This window comes from Mandrillus leucophaeus, unplaced genomic scaffold, assembly GCF_000951045.1.
Source record: "Mandrillus leucophaeus isolate KB7577 unplaced genomic scaffold, Mleu.le_1.0 Scaffold420, whole genome shotgun sequence".
Taxonomy (NCBI): Eukaryota; Metazoa; Chordata; class Mammalia; order Primates; family Cercopithecidae; genus Mandrillus; species Mandrillus leucophaeus.
In genome coordinates, this window is record NW_012104477.1 from 765,451 (window position 1) to 783,183 (window position 17,733).

The 17,733-nt window shown below is 40.9% G+C and overlaps 1 protein-coding gene across 1 annotated transcript in view; it reads left to right on the forward strand.

Annotated features, from left to right (window-relative positions):
* The window catches only part of SERGEF (secretion regulating guanine nucleotide exchange factor), a 239,699-nt gene that overhangs the window by 145,874 nt on the left and 76,092 nt on the right, over positions 1-17,733 (forward strand). Inside the window, exon 10 of the mRNA XM_011992940.1 lies at positions 4,178-4,214. Within this exon, the coding sequence (XP_011848330.1) occupies positions 4,178-4,214 (37 nt within the window). The remainder of the gene's footprint in view (positions 1-4,177; positions 4,215-17,733) is intronic.

Sequence of the window (17,733 nt, forward strand, 5' to 3'; positions counted from 1 at the left end):
TTTTTTAAATGAGACTGAGTCTTGCTCCATTGCCCAGGCTGAAGTGCAGTGGCGTGATCTTGGCTCACTGCAACCTCCACCTCCCAGGTCCAGGGAATTCTTCTGCCTCAGCCTCCTGAGCAGATGGGATCACAGGCACCCGCCACCATGCCCCACCAATTATTTTTGTATTTTTAGTAGAGACGGGGTTTCACCATGTTGGCTAGGCTGGTCTCGAACTCCTGACCTCAAGTGATCCCCCCCGCCTTGGCCTCCCTAAGTGCTGGGATTACACATGTGAGCCACCACACCCGGCTGAGCAGTCTTAAAAGATTTACCTTGGTAGACAGTGGGAGAAAGCGAATTTCAGGCAAGGAGCATAGCATGCATAAAGGCCTGAAATTGCATCATGTTCTTAGAGAAAAAGTAATGTGATGTGAATAGAACAAAAGGATTATGTTATTTGGGTTGAGGGTTCTGAGTAGCAGAGGGAGGAAATGAGGCCAGAGAGGTAAACAGGGACCTACTCATGAGGGCCTTGTAAGATGTTTTAGGCTTTACCCTACCAACGCTGGAATCCTGCGAAGGTTTTATACATGGACATGACATGGTCAGATTTGTGCATGAAGAAGGTGGGATGCATGGCTGTAAGGGGATAAATTGTCTCATTTGTCCTCTAGCAATTCTATAAGGCAGGCAGGGAAGACACTGTTTACTTTTTACACCTCAGAACACTGAGGCCCAAGAGGTCAAGTCAGATACCTTGCCCTTTAGGTCTCAGAGCCAGAAAGGGGAGGACCTGGGACTCACCTAGTTTCCCGGTCCTGAATCTCTTTTCTCCTGGGCGCATTGCCATTGTTAATAGCGTCTTCTAGAAAGCTGCCTGCAACTGAGCAGTGGGTAGATGCAGACAGGAGCATTATGAAGCATATGGTCATTGATACAGTTTCACTGAGGGAGTATAACACTGGGATTTTGCGGCCTGTGGTGTTCAGTTGCCTGACCTCTATGCCAGCACACAGACAGCAAGAAGCAGTGGGGAACTTTGAGCTTCAAGCTCTACATTGGTTTGACAAAATCCATTCATCACTGTCTCTTTCATTAATGTGCTGTCTGATACTGACATTTGTCAATGGCTTGTTTCTGGAAGCCCCGGTCCTCAAGGCTGGTCAGCTCTACAGTCACAGCCCCAGGGTGAACCCCGGCAGTCAGAAGTAGGGCTTTTCTCTCTCTGCATTTTGTAAAATAAAATAACTTTAAAACAATAGCAAAGATAACATGATGTAGCAGTAAAGAACACTAGCTTGGAGATCAGGCAGACCTGGGTTTTAGATCTGCTGCTGCCACTTGTCTAGCTGTGAAGATCATTTAATATGTATGAGCCTCAGTCTCCTTATGTCTAAAATAAGAAAGTAGAACTTACCTGAAAAGATTGTCGTAATGACTAAAATGTGATAATGTTTATAAAGTACCTTGGCATGACACCTGTTACATATGAATCCTCAATATATACTGACTTTAATTCCTACAGTTACTGTTGCCCCAGCCACCACTACTACTGCCACCACGGTTAAATAATATTTGGAAAATAGAGAATAGTAGAAAAAATATCTTACAATCTTACCACCAGGATGCAGCTACCCTTGTAATTTAAATTTCCTTCAAATCCTTTTCCCCCACTACTTCTAAACATTCCTGATTTTATCACATGTATATTTTATACCCAGGTGGGTTTTTTCCCTCCATGGTGGTAACTGCATTACACTTATTTTTTCTTGTTTTTAATAGATTTTTTCCTAATTATAAAAATTGTTTATAAAATTCAGAGTTTAGAAAAAAAGAAAAAGAAAAATCATACTCATTGTTAACATTTTGTTGTATCTCCTTCCAGTCATTCTTATTCACACTTTGTTATAGAGTTGAGATCATATTATATATACAATTTTTATGTAATTTTTCATATGAATATTTTCTTATAAGCATCATTTTCCAAGGCTGCATATTAGTCCATCGGGTGGCTCTACCATAATTTACATAAGCATTTCCCAATTGTTAGACATCTGAATTTTTTCCAATTCTTCAATCTAAATAGCTTCCTGTAACAGACCTAGGGAACCAGCCTCATTACAGCCAGGAAGCATATAATGAACTTGTGCTGTGTATATGGCCCTGAGTGAGGCATAGTGGGAGCCGTCAGGTCAATCAGACACAGAGCCAGCCTCAAAGGAGCTCAGAGACTAAACAACCTGGAGATACTTACTGGCAAATAAGAACTGTCAGGGAGTCCACTTAAGTGTGCGTAACCTTTTCCCTTTGGAGACTGGGATCTGGGAAGCACAGCTTCTACACAGGAAAAAGCCTAGGAAACCTTGCTGCCGCTTCTCACCTATGAATATGCAGATTGGCTTCTAATACTCAAATGCCTTTTGAGCTACGCTGTCAGGGGCCTGCGCTAAGAACCATTGAATATTACTTACAAGTGATTTTCACTGGGAAAGAATGAGAAACACTACCAAAGGAACTTGTGGGAGAATTAAGGGAATCAGAGTGACTCTAGTCTTGGTTTTTTATTTTATTTTTTTAATTGACAGATAAAATTGTATATGTTTACTGTATACAACATGATGTTTTGAAATATGTATGCATTGTGGAATGACTAAACTGGCTAATTAACATATATTACTTCACATAGTTGTCATTTTTGTGGTGAGAAAACAAAATCTACTTTCAGCATTTTTTAAGAATCTGATATATTAACTGTAGTCATATATAATAACATGGATGAACCTGGAAGACATTACTTTAAGTTAAATAAGTCAGGCACAGAAAGGCAAATACCACATGATCTCATTCAATAAGGAATCACTCATATGTGGATTTAAAAAGTTGATTTCATAGAAGTAGAGGATAGAGTGGTGGCTCTAGTCTTAGTTTTGTCACAGACTTGCCTGGGACCTGCGGTAAGTTATTTCTCCCTCCTGAGCCTCCATCTTCTCCTCATAATGTAGGGTATCTCCAGGGCCCTTCCAGCATTGACATTCCAGAGTACTTGAAACATTCCTCTTGCAAGGAGCTAAAGTGAGTATCCTGATAAAGGTCACAGGATAATTCTCCAAAGTCCAGAGCTCCTCTTAATTAGTCCTAGGGAACCATTTATGCCTTTGTATTCCCAGTCACTTCCTCCTACTAGCGGTTGAGACATATGGAGACTGAAGGGCAAGAAGTATCTCTCACTGGTTGGAAATCCTGGATTCAGAAAGCCAAAAACTGTCTTTTATGTATTAAGTATTTGTTCTTTTATGTACTTTGTTCTTTCATTCATTCCCTCATTTAGCAGATGTTAACTGAGTCCCAGGCCTTGTCCAATCCATCCGTGCAATACAGAGGTGAATGAGACTCAACCATGTTCTCAAAATACATGTAGTCTCATAAGAACAGGAAACAATGATAAAAGGCAACAAGATGGTTGCTACGGTGGGGGTACATTTAAGGGCATAAGGACAGGTGCACCTGAGTCTACCTAGATGCAACAGCAAAGGAGTCTTAGTAGATACTTTGAGATTTTAAAGGATAAGTAGAAATTTTTTAGGTATGCAGTAGAGGAGAGGACATTCTGGGTAGAGGAACAAGCATGTGCAAGGGGCTAGAGGTGTGAGAGCACATGACATGTTGAAAGAACTACAGATAGTTTGTGTGGCTGGTAGGTGAAAGGGATAGTGGACAGATGAGAAAAAGTCAAACATTTCTCCACGGACCAGGCTGTTTCCACTGAATTCTTTGCTCATTTTATCAGTCCATATGAGAGTGATGGTCTTTTTAGTTCAGTTTTCAAAAACTGTTATCTTTATTGCCTTATCTTTCCATTTTTACAGTAACATATGCTCGTTATAGAAAGTTTGAAAAATACAAAAAGTAAAAGGAAGAAAGGATTTAAAAAATTACTCATGGTCTCACTAGCTAAAGACAACTTTAATATCTGATGACTTTCCATTCTGTATTTCTTTATTTTCTCTTTTTACGTAGCTATGAATGTGTTGTAATTACAATCTTAACTTTTGTATGTGATGCTCCTTTCTATTTCCTTCCTAAATTTTGCCAAAAATGGATGTTAGTGTCATTAGAAAAGAACTATGATTATAAAATATACTGACTGAAATATCTATCAATTTTCTTTCTTTTTTTTTTTTTTTTTTTACAGGTCTCTTGTGGCTCAGAGCATAATTTGGCAGTAATTGGTGAGTAATTTTTATACTGATAACTCTTTCTTCTGAAAGCCATGTGGCAGAATTGGAGAAGACTTTTGGTTAACCAAAAGCCATGGTGCGTGTGCTCATGCATGTTTTAGGGGAGATTGGGGAAAATGGAAATCTTTGGTTGACCAAGGGTTTACTAGAAGCTCCTTTTCTAAATATTTCAATTCATATAATTGAGCATCTTTTTAAGGTACCTGAGCTGGTCTCCCTGCCTGGGAAGTGGCATTTGAGCATATTAAAGAACTCACAGGCTGAGGGGCATCATGTGTAGAAAGCCAGACATTAAAAGGAAGAATGATTGGACTGCTTCTGGTTTTTTGAATAAATCCCCATTCAAAAGTTCTTTCCTATTGGTTTGGCTCTTTCTTTGGAAATATGCGGCTCTGCTCACTGCCCTCGCTGCCTTGTATTTAGTGGCACTCAGGAGCTCCCAGCTGGACTCAAACCTCTGGTTAATAGAGGCTTCCTCTTAGTTGGCCCTGGATAATCACAGTTTAGTGTTTTCATGATTAGATCTATTCATTCAAGAAGCCTTCTCTTTACTTCCACAGGTAGACTCAGTTTCCATCTCACAGTACATTAAGGAGACTGCAGTGTAGGGACAGACTGCCTGAGTTCAGTACAGACTTCTACTTACTAGCCATGTGAACTTGGACAAGGTATTTGACTCCTCTATGCTCATCTTTAAAATGGGGAGGGCAATAGTGCCTACCTCATAGTGGTGTTGAAGGGACGAGTTAAGATATGCAAAGCACATAGAATGGCACTTAACTCCTAGTAGGGACTTTGGTAATGTTTGTTATTATTACCTGGTGTTATGTGTTAAAGTAATTGCCCTCCTCTGGGCTTTAGTTTCCCCAGCTGTAAATGGAGAAGTTAAAACAGAAAACCAAGTTTCCCTCCAGCTCTGATATTTTAGGACTTTTGTTACAACCTCACCACTGACTGACTTCTGTCAGTAATTTCTGTTCCTGGCCACTCCTGTCTCCTAGCTTCTAACTTTGAACTTCTACCAGGCAAGACCCTTGTGTTTTCCTCATTTATTGCCTATTCACAGCACCTAAAGCAGTGCGTGGCTCTTAGCAGAGACTCACACGTTCTTTTCTGAATTGAGCTAGACTGGCTTGGCTGCCTGGGGTGGCAGTAGTGTGAAGCACTACTTTGCAGGCCCAAACATGATGTACAAAGAGGCAGAACCAAGGACAGCAGAGGAGGTGGGGAGTAACAGGGGCTGGAGTTAGAGAAGGAGCTAGAAAATGTAACAGCAAACCTGCATGCTTTGCAGCAGGACCAGATACTTTATACTGGAACTGCTTCAGCCTGGTTGTAATTAAGACAAGCTAATCAAAGAGTCAAAGGCAGTGCCTAGGACACTGCTGCTACTGCTATCACTGAACTGGGAGAGGTCGGCTTCCCCTGGGACCAACACAAACAAGAAGATTGCAGGGAATCTAAATTTGTGAAAGCACAAAATCCAGATGAAGGAATGGGTCAGAGCTAGCAAAGTGACAGGCTGAGCTGATGTAGGCAGCCTGGGGCTGTAGAAGGAGCAAAGACTCTGCAGACAGCCTTGATTCAAACCGGTTCCATCACTGTGTGAGCGTCCATATTCTTATCTTTGTAATGGGGATAATCATTCCTCCTTTCAGGATTATTGTGATTAGGTGAGATAATTTATGTGAAATACCTGGCAGATATAAATTCCTTTGGTTTCTCTTTTCTCTTGGTTGGGTAGGGGGAGGGGAGAAATACTTGTTAGTGTAACTGTTCTAGTGAAATATTTCTTTGTTGGGAGAGAAACAATGACATTCTGGAAAGATGTGTCCCGTGTTACCTGTGTGGAGGCCGTCAGAGGCAGTGGGAGAATAGGGCATGCTGGTGAGCACTTGAGGGCAGACCTGTTATCTTCCATTGTATCCCCAGTTCCTGGGACCTGGCTCACAGACTGCTGAATAATGGTTTCAGAGTCAGGAAAGGTGAGTGCAGGCACAGGGCTCTGCACGTATGTACCTGCCTGCCAGCCAGGAGCAAGAAGCTCTCCATCACTGGAGGAATGAGGCCCTGAGTGGGTGCTCTGGAGGGTGCAGGCTTTGAAACAGGAAGCTACAAGAAGCTGCCTGTTAGCCCTGCCAGGAGGCCAGCACGAGGGAGACAAGTTGCAGGTGAAGAAGAGTTCCTACCAGCTTAAAGCCATGTTTCCCATGGGTTGAGCTCCTCCCCTCAACCCTACTGCCTTTGCCTACTTTAGAGGGATTTCCCTGCCTTCAGTTTCATTTCCTGAACTCTAGCCCTTCAGTGCCTGGTGCTGTGTCCCACATGTAAAAGGCACAAAATAGTTATAGAATAGACTAGAAGATAACATAAATCAATCAAACTTTGCCCAAGGGTAGAAGCAACCTTAATGTCTAATGAGTGTGTGACAGATGAATCAACTTGGAAAGGGAGGTGAAACAGAGAATGGTGAAAGGACATGATTGAGAACCTACTCTGTCTTGGGTTAATGGAAACAATTCCTCTAAGTATATTTGTTGTGTCTGCTTTAGAGACAAAACAGGCTCAGAGGTTAAATGGGTTAAACAGGTCGTAGAGATAAGTAGCAGTGTTACCTGAGCAATGGGCTCACTGCCCAGTGCACACAGAAGCAAATACTGTGACACTGGCTTTGAGAAAAGAAAAAAGCTTTATTGTGAGTCAGTTGACAAGGAGACAGGGAGGCAACTCTCAAATCAATCTCCCCAACCTGGGAGTGTGTCAAGGTTTTGTGGCATTTTAAACTAATCCCAGGTAATGCCAGTGCAGCTGGTTGGCCAGGCTGGTGATGGTAACAATTAGGTTGCTAAAGCTTTTCTCCTGAGCATGCCAGGTAACTTTGGCTCTGCATTACCTGTAACTTAAGCAGTGATTAATTGGTTTGAACTGGTCCTACAGTTACTGCAGTAAATAGTACAGCTGTCTCCTCCACTTACGAGCTGTGTAACCTGTATAAGAGACTTACCTTCTCTGTGTCTTGATCACCTCATCTGGGATATATTATTATTGACTTCATAAGGTTGTTAGGTAAAGTGCTAAGAACAGCGCCTAACACAAGTAAAGACTCAATAAATGTTAGCTGCTATTATTATTATTATTCTATATTAAGACCTCAAGGAAGGAAATAATTATAAGCCTGAGGCCAGGATAGGAACCTCAGGAGCTAGAGAAGGAAGTGTCTTTCCCAGCCTGGATATCAGGGTCCATGGCAAGATCTCAGCATAGCTGCAGGATGGATTTGTAAACTGGAGCCTGGGGTTCCCATTGGGGAATCTGCACATCCAAACAGCCCTGGAAACAGTGACAGCCCAGATTTGTTCAAAGACAGGATTCTGCTATTCTTTGTCCCAGACAGGAACGCAGGCCCTGCATGTTCCAGCCTGAGGCAAGCCCCATGGAAGCCATATTTCAGTTTCTTGCGAAGATGGAAATTTTACTCTGCTGCTTTATGTGCTTCTGGGTTTCTTTGTTCACTTCTTTTGAAATTTGGTTTAGTTACTTCCTTAGTTTTCCAATTAAGTTTCTCTTGACATGTTTTGTCTTTGCCACCAGGTGCCCCCATGGCTAGACAGAATGGTGAAGTGGTATGAGTTCCTGCTTTAGACTAAGAACTGTTGGAGCTAAGCATAGACAGACTCAGGTGACAATCAGAAAAGAGAGAGCTGAGGCCATTGACCATGGCTGGCTTGGGCATTCTCTACCTATGTGCCTTGTACAATCACTCTGCCTCACCGAGCCTGATTCCTCATTTGTAAAATCGACACCCTGATACCCACTCCCAGAAGCTGTTCTTCCCAATGGCATATGTATGTCAAGTGCATGCTCAGTACCTGCCATGTCATAGGTGCTCCACAGGTGCTTGTCCACTTGGCTGCTTCACTAATTCGCTTTCTTCCTTTCCACCTAGGATTTCTTTCCACATCTGACAAAGTTCACTGGCTAACTCCCATTTGTGGGCATAGGCTGAGGTGAAATGAGGGCACGTGGCCATCACTTGCTGAGAAGATCCCTGCCTTTCAGAGGCAGGGTCCCCAGATCCAGCTCTGTTTTCAGGCCCCTCACCTCTGTGTCTGGATGAATTGGCTCCAGCTGTTGTGCTTCCATCAGGAGCAGCTTATTTTGGCTTGAATTGGCAATTTGTTTGCCTTCTCCCCTGATGTGCAGTTTTGTCTTCCCTTCCTGCGGAGGAAAAAGAGCTGACTGCGTTTCCTCTCTCCCTGCTCCACGCAGACCTTGGAAGGATTTTATTGGTGGCCTTTTCCTGGAGCACTCAGGCTTGCCAGACAGCCATTGTTAAAGGGTTGGTTATTGGCAGGGAAGTGTGATGCCTCCTCCTCCTCCTCCTCCAAGCAGAGCCAATTCTTTTACTAAATCGGAGCTATAATATATGCATAGATTTTTTTTTCATTTCACAGATGATTTTCAACTGTTGAACCATTGTACCTTTATAATATGTATGGCAGAACATCTGACCTTGGCATGAAACTATCAAGCAATTTCATGTAAGAACTTAATAGGAATATAAAGAAATAACTTTTTTTGGCACTGGATATTCCTTTGAGAGGTGATATCTCCAAACCCTAGGGCCTTGTAGAGAGCTTAGAGGCAGATACAAACTTGTATGTTTCTATGCACAACAAGATAGGCAAAATGTAAATACTTTACCTATCTCATCCCATTTAATCCTCACAGCAAATTGATAAGCTGGTACTTTGGTTAATCCCATCTTCTAGGTAAGGGAAAATGAAGCTGAAGGTGAGCAATTTACCCTGCCCATGTCACGCAAGTAGGAAGAATTTGTGTGTTAGGTTTTTTACCCACGCCTCTAATTTCAGAGCCTGTGGACTACTACCCGATGCTGCCTTCCTGCAGACTGGTGATGATCTGGCCTGTTTTTAAAGCCACCAGAGAGGAGTATTTCATCTTTTTGTTTCAGTGTTTAAAATGAAAAACTCCCTTCCATGCTATCTCCCTCTCTCCAGTCCCCCAAAACCCTTCTACCACATGTGCAGCTAAAGCCTGTTACTGGTTTCTTCTGTATCCTTCTAGTGTTCTTTTACATATGTAAGTGAATACTAAGATATGTTTTTATCCTGCCTTTTACATAAATGGTAGCATACTATGCTCATTTCTCAGTGCCTGATTTTTCTCAACGATTTTTCTGGGAGATCTTTCCATATCAGTATAAAAGCTGTCCTAGCTCTTTTTTTTTTACAGTTATTTAATATTCCAAAGTTCCTATGTACCTTGATATATTTAACTAGTGCCCTGTTCATGGACATTTATGTAATTTCTAGTCTTTTGTTATTTAAGCAACACTATAGTGAATGACCTTCTATATATGTTATTTCATGTGTAGGAGAGTATAGTTATAGGGTAAGTTCCTAGAAGTGAAATTACTGTGTCAAAGTATAAATATATTTGTAATTGTGCAATGTACTTCAAAATTGGCCTCCATAGGGGCTATGCCATTTTTCACTCCTGCTAGCAATGTGTAAGGGTACTTATTCATAGCAGTCTCCCTAATAGGATATGTTAAGAAACTCGGATTTTTGCCAGTCTGATAGGTAAGCAACTACTCAGGGTAGTTTTTGTTTATCTTTCAAAGTTGAAGTATAAAATATACAGTAAAGCGCACAAATCTTAAGGGTTCAGATTGATGAAGTTTTACATATGTATATACTTAAGAAAACACCACCCAGAGCAAGATATAGAACATTTCCAGCACCCTGGAAGACTAGTTCACGCTCCATCTCTGCCTATAACCCACCCCCAGAGGTAAGCGTTCTTCTGACTTCTATCTCCAAAGATGCCTTTGTTTGGACTTCATATGAATGGTGTTTGACTTCTTTTGTTCAACACATTGTGTCTATAAGAATCATTCATGTTGTGTGCAGCAGTAATTTTATAATGCTCGGTAATATTCTACTGTATAACTATATCACAACTTAACCATTTAACTGTTGAACATTTGGGTTGTTTCCAGTTTGGGGATGCTATGTACATTCTTATACATGCCTTTTGGTAGACATATACATTTATTTCTCTTGGGTGCATGATTAAGACTAGGAATTATAGTTCATGTTTATAATTGGTAAATACTGCGCAACTGTTTAAAGTAGTTGCACCAATTTACACCCCCACCAGCAATATGATAGTTCCATTTGTCCTATACTCTCACCAGATATTTTCTATCTTGTAGATTTAGGCAATTCTGTTGAATGTGCAGTATGGAATCTCACTGATTTTAATTTGCATTTCTCTCATAACTAATGATGTGGAGTACCTTTTTGTATGCTTATAGGCCATTTGGATGGCTTCTTTTGTCAAATCCAAAGACTTTAAGCCTTTGCCCATCGTTTTAAGTTGGGTTTTTGTCTATGCTTTTCTTAGTGACTTGTAGGCATCCTTTATATCTTGTAGATTCCAGTCCTTTGTTGAATATGTGTATTGTAAACATCTTCTCCCAGCCAGTGGCTTACTCTTTTACTTTCTTAATTGTTCTTTTGATGAATATTTATTTTAATGAAGTCCAGTTTATTGACCATTCCTTTAATGGTTTGAGGTGTTTGTGCCCTATTTAAGACATTTTTACCCATTCCAAGATCATGAAAGTATTCTCCTATGTTTTCTTTGTGAAGCTTTATTATTTTGCCTTTGGTATTTAGTCCTAAAATCCATCTCAAATTAGTTTTTTAAAACATTTAGAACCATTTATTGAAAAGTTCATTTTTTACCATTGAATTGTGGAGGCATCTTTGTTATAAATCAAGAGACTGCATGTATATGTGAATGTGCTTTTAGATTCTTTTTTATTAGTTTGTTTTTCCTTTTGTGTACTAGTAGAACACCAGCTTGATTAATGTAACTTTATAATAAATCTTGATATCTAGCATTATAAGCTCTCCTACTTTGTTCTTTTTTAAGATTATTGTGGCCTTTTTAATCTGTCTAATTTTAATTATTGTAAATGAAGGTTTAGCATCTTTTTATATGTTCAAGAACTATTTATATTTCCTCCTTTATGAAGAGTTTTCCACACCCATATTAGTTTATTCATTGTTGCTGTAACAAATTACCATAAAATTAATGGCTTAAAACAAGACAAATGTATTATCTTCAAGTTTGAGGTCAGAAATCTAAGATGGGTCTCACTTGGCTAAAATCAAGCTGTCAGCAGCCTTCATTCCTTTCTGGAAGTTCCAGAGAGAATTCATTTTCTTGCCCTTTCTAGCTACTAAAGGCTACCTATATTCCTTGACTTGTGACCCCTTCCATCTTCAAACCCAGCCATGGCTTTTCAAGCCATGACTTTTCTTTCTCCTACTGCATCACTCTAATACTGACTCTTCTGCCTCCCTTTTCTACATTTAAGGACCCTTCTGATCACATCAGCCCTGCCTGGATAATCCAGCATAATCTCCCTGTATTAGTACATTTTCATACTGCTGTAAATACCTGCCTAAGACTGGATAATTTATAAAGGAAAGAGGTTTAATTGACTCACAGTTCAGCGTTGCTGGGGAATGCCTCAGGAAACTTACAATCATGGTGGAAGGTGAAGGGGAAGCAAGGCAGGAAGGAGAAGTGCTACATGAAGTGGGGAAGAGCCCCTTATAAAACCATCAGATCTCACGAGAACTTACTCACTATCACAAGAATAGCATGGGGGAAACTGCCCCCATGATTCAATTACCTCCACCTGGTCTCTCCCTTGACACCTGGGGATTATGGGTATTACAATTCAAGATGAGATTTTGGGTGGGGACACAGCTAAACCATATCACTCCCTGTCTTAATATCAGCTAATTAGCAACCTTAATTTCATCTGATAACTCAGTTCCCCTTTGCTGTGTAACAAAACATATTTATAGGCTCTAGGAATTAGGACATTTAGGAGGCCATTATTTTTTCTACCTCAGTATCCTTTGCCTTTGCTGTAGAGTCTGAATGTTTGTGTCTTTCAAAAAATTTTATTTTGAGATTTATTCCCTAATGTGATAGCATTCAGAGGTGGGGTGTTTGGGAGGTGATTAGGTCATGAGGGCTCTACCTTCAAGAACGGGATTAGTATCCTTGTAAAAGAGGTCCAAGGGAGCTTGTTCACCCCTTTTGCCATGTGAGGACATTTAAAAGGTGCCATCTAAAAGGAACAGGCCCTCACTATGTACCATCAGATCAGCTAGTACGTAGATCTTGGACTTCCCAGCCTTCAGAACTTCTATTGTTTATACATTTTCCAGTCTACGGTATTTTGTTATAGCAGCCCAGAAGGAGTAAGACAGCCTTGTATTTTTTTAAAACAATTGAATAGAAAAAGGATTGTTAGTCTTTTTCTAATAAATGTCTAGGTGTTCTTTACATGTTAGGGAGATTAGGCATTGTTCTGTGATTTGAATTGCAAATGTATTTTCTCAGCTTTTTATCTTTTGTTTTTAATGTTTTTGTTTATTTTGTCCTTAATACTTTGCCATAAACCTTTTCTTTTACTATAGATTAAATGTATCAGTCTTTTCCTGTACGGCTTTTGGATTTTGAGTCAGGGAATCCTTCTCTACTCCAGAGTATAATGGTCTTTCTTTATATTTTATTCTAGTATGGTCATGCATTGCCTAAAAATGGGGATACGTGGCCAGGGTCAGTGGCTCACACCTGTAATCCCAGCACTTTGGGAAGCCAAGGCAGGCTGATCACTTAAGGCCAGGAGTTTGAGAACAGCCTGATCAACATGACTGATACGGTTTAGCCATGTCCCTACCCAAATCTCATATTGAATTCCCACGTGTTGTGGGGAGTGACCTTGTGGGAGACAATTGAATCATGGGAGCAGATCTTTCCTGTGCTGTTTTCTTGACAGTGAATAAGTCTCACAAGAGCTGATGGTTTTAAAAAGGAGAGATTCCCTGCATAAGCTCTCTCTTTGCCTGCCACCATCCATGTAAGATGTGACTTTCTCCTCCTTGCTTTCTGCCATAATTGTGAGGCCTCCCCAGCCATGTGGAACTGTAAGTCCATTAAACCTCTTTATTTCGTAAATTGCCCAGTCTCAGGTATGTCTTTATTAACAGCATGAAAATGGACTAATACAGTAAATTCATACCAGGAGTGGGGTGCTGCTGAAAAGATACCCGAAAATGTGGATGTGACTTTGGAACTGGGTAACAGAGGTTAGAACAGTCTGGAGGGATCAGAAGAAGACAGGAAAATGTGGGAAAGTTTGGAACCCCCTAGAGACTTGTTGAGTGACTTTGATCAAAATACTGATAATGCTATGGACAATAAAATCCAGACTGAGGTAGTCTAAGATGGAGATGAGGAACTTGTTGGGAACTGGAGTAAAGGTGATCCTTGCTGTGTTTTAACAAAGAGACTGGTGGCATTTTGCCCCTGCCCTAGAGATTTGTGGAACTTTGAACTTGAGAGAAACGATTTAGGGTATCTGGTGGAAGAAATTTCTAAGCAGCAAAGCATTCAAGAGGTGACTTGGGCGCTGTTAAAAGCATTCAGTTTTAAAAGGGAAACAGAGCATAAAGGTTCGGAAAATTTACAGCCTGATGATGTGATAAAAAAGAAAATCCCATTTTTCTAAGGAGAAATTCAAGCCAGCTGCAGAAATTTGCCTAAGTAATGAGCAGCCAAATGTTAATCCCCAAGAAAATAGGGAAAATGTCTCCAGGGCATGTCAGGGGTCTTCATGGCAGCCCCTCTTATCACAGACCCAGAGGCCTGGGAGGAAAAGATGGTTTTCTGGGCTGAGTCCAGGGTCCCTCTACTGTGTACAGCCTAAGGACTTGGTGCCCTGTGTCCCAACCACTCCAGTTGTGGCTGAAAGGGGCCAATGTGGAACCCTGGCCATGGCTTCACTGGGTACAAGCCTCAAGCCTTGGCAGCTTTCACATGGTGTTGAGCCTGTGAGTGCACAGAAGTCAAGAACTGGGGTTTGGGAACCTCTGCCTAGATTTCAGAAGATGTATGGAAATGCCTGGATGCCCAGACAAAATTTTGCTACAGTGGTGGGGCCCTCATGGAGAACTTCTGCCAGAAGAGTGTAGAACTGAAATGTGGGGTCAGATCCCCGACACAGACTCCCTACTGGGGCACTGCCTAGTGGAGCTGTGAGAAGAGGGCCACTATCCTCCAGGCCCCAGAATGATAGATCTACTGACAGCTTACACTGTGCACCTGGAAAAGCCACAGATACTCAGTGCCAACCCGTGCAAGCAACTGGGAAGGAGGTTGCACCCTGCAAAGCCACAGGGGCAGAGCTGCCCAAGACCATGGGAACTCCCCTCTTACATCAGCATGAGCTGGCTGTGAGACATGGAGGCAAAGGAGATCATTTTGGAACTTTAAGATTTGACTACTCTACTGGATTTTGGACTTGCATGGGGCCTGTGGTCCCTTTGTTTTGGCCAATTTCTCCCGTTTTGAATGGCTATATTTACCCAAAGCCGGTACCCCCATTGTATCTAAGAAGTAACTAACTTACTTTTGATTTTATAGACTCATAGGCAGAAGCGACTTGCCTTGTCTCGTATGAGACTTTGGACTGTGAACTTTTGAGTTAATGCTGAAATGAGTTAAGACTTTAGGACACTGTTAAGAAAACATGATTGGTTTTGAAATGTGAAGACATGAGATTTAGGAGAGGCCAGGGGCGGAATGATATGGTTTGGTTGTGTCCCAAATCTCATCTTGAATTCCCATGTGTTGTGGGAGAGACATGGTGAGAGGTAATGGAATCACAGGGACAGGTCTTTCCTGTGCTGCTCTTGTGATAGTTAATAAGTCTCACGAAATCTGATGGTTTTGAAAAGGGGAGTTTCTCTGCACAGGCTGTCTCTTTGCCTGCCACCATCCATGTAAGATGTGACTTGCTCCTCCGTGTCTTCTGCCACAATTGTGAGGCCTCCCCAACCACAGGGAACTGTAAGTCCATTAAATTTCTTTCTTTTATAAATTACCCAGTCTTGGGTATGTCTTTATTAACAGTGTGAAAACAGACTAATACAATGGTGAAACCCCGTCTCTACTAAAAATACAAAAATATTAGCTGGGCTTAGTGGCACATGCCTGTAATCACAGTTACTTGGGAGGCTGAGGCACAAGAATTGTTTGAACCAGGGAGGCGGAGGTTGTAGCAAGCCAAGATCCTGCCACTGGACTCCAGCCTGGGTGACAGAGCAAGACTCCCTCAAAGACTCAAAAGGGGGGATATGTTCTGAGAAATGTGTCATCAGATAATTTTGTCATTGTGCAAGCATTATAAAGTGTACTTAACAAAGCTAGATGGTATAGCTTAGGACACACCTAGGCTGTGTGGCTTAGCTTGTTGCTCCTAGGCTATAAACCTGGACAGCATGTTACTGTACTGAATATGTAGGCACTTGTAACACAATGGTAAGTATTTATGTATCTAAACATTAAAAATATGGTACAAAAGATTAAAAATGGTACATCTGTATATGGTACTTACTATGAATGGAGCTTTCAGGACTGGAAGTTGTTCTGGGTGAGTCAGTGAGTGAGTGATGAATGAATATGAAGGCCCAGGACCTTATTATATACTACTGTAGCCTTTATAAACACTATACACTTAGGCTGTAAATACTGTGCACTTAGGCTACATTAAATTACACATAAAAACTCTCTTTCTTCAAACAAAAATTAACCATAGCTTACTGTAACATTTTGCTTTCTGAACTTTAAAAATCTTTTTTACTCTTGTAATAACACAGCTGAAAACACAAACATTGTATACAGTGCAAAAATATTTTTAATATCTTTATTTTATAAGCTTTTTTGTATTTCTTAAATTATTATTATAATTATTTTGCTTTTTAAACTTTTTTGTTTAAAACACAAACACACACATTAGCTCAGGCCTATTCGGGGTCAGAATTATCAATATCACTGTCTTTCACCTCTACATCTTGTCTTACTGGAAGGTCTTCAGAGGCAATAACATGTATGGAGCCATCATCTCCAATGGTAACAATGCCTTCTTCTGGAATATCGCCTGAAGGACCTGACTTTTAGGAGGTATTTTTACAGTTAACTTAAAAAAAAAATAGTAAGTAGGAGGAATACACTCTAAAATAACAATAAAAAGTATAGTATAGTAAATACATAAACCAGTAACATAGTCATTCATCTATCAAGCATGATTACATACTGTACATAATTGTATGTGCTAGACTTTTATATGACTAGAAGCACAGTAGTTTTGTTTACACCAGCATCATCACAAACATGAGTAATGTGTTGTGTTACAACATTGTCACAGCTACTATGGCAGTGGGCAATACGAATTTTTTCAGCTCCATTATAATCTTACGGGACTACCGTTGTATATATGAATCAACTGTTGACCAAAACATGGCGATGTGGTGCATGACTATATTTTTATGGTTTTATTTTTGGCATCTAAATCTTCGATCCATTTGGAATTTATCCTGGTATAACTCAGGTGTGCATTCAGCCTCGCAGTTTTTTAAATGGCTGATCAATTATCTCAAAACTATTTATTGAATTCTTTGGCTGCCTTCTGGGTCCTGTTGCTACCAGAGCAGCCGTAAGGCATTACCCAAAATTGCACAGCTAGTCAGTAGCAGAGCTAGGACTAGCACTCAAGTCTAGCTTGTGCTATTCAGAAGGAGATAGTGCCTGGTTTTCTTTTTTTTTTTTTTCTTTTTTTTTTTTTTTGAGACGGAGTCTCGCTCTGTTGCCCAGGCTGGAGTGTAGTGGCGTAATCTCCGCTCACTGCAAGCTCCGCCTCCTGGGTTCACGCCGTTCTCCTGCCTCAGAGTAGCTGGGACTACAGGCGCCTGCCACTATGCCCGGCTAATTTTATGTATTTTTAGTAGAGACGGGGTTTCACCGTGTTTGCCAGGATGGTCTTGATCTCCTGACCTCATGATCCGCCCTCCTTGGCCTCCCAAAGTGCTGAGATTACAGGCGTGAGCCACTGCGCCCGGCCTTGTGCCTGGTTTTCAAGGGGCTTTCTCAAGTGGTTGCTTGAGCTGTTCGCCAAACGGGGAGACAGCAGCTAAAGGCAAAGCAACAGGTTTTTTTTTCCTATTGTATTTATTTTTTATTTTTTTAATTTTTTTTTAATTTTTAATTTTTGTGGGTACATAGTAGGTGTATATATTTATGGGATACATGAAATGTTTTGACACAGGCATGCAATGCGTAATAATCACATCATGGAGAATGGTGTATCCAGCCCCTTGAGCATTTATCCCTTGTGTTACAATCTAGTTATATTCTTTTTTATTATTATTATTGTACTTTAAGTTCTAGGGTACATGTGCATAACGTGCAGGTTTGTTACATATGTATACTTCTGCCATGTTGGTGTGCTGCACCCATCAACTCGTCAACACCCATCAACTCGTCAACACCCATCAACTCGTCATTTACATCAGGTATACTCCCAATGCAATCCCTCCCGCCTCCCCCCTCCCCC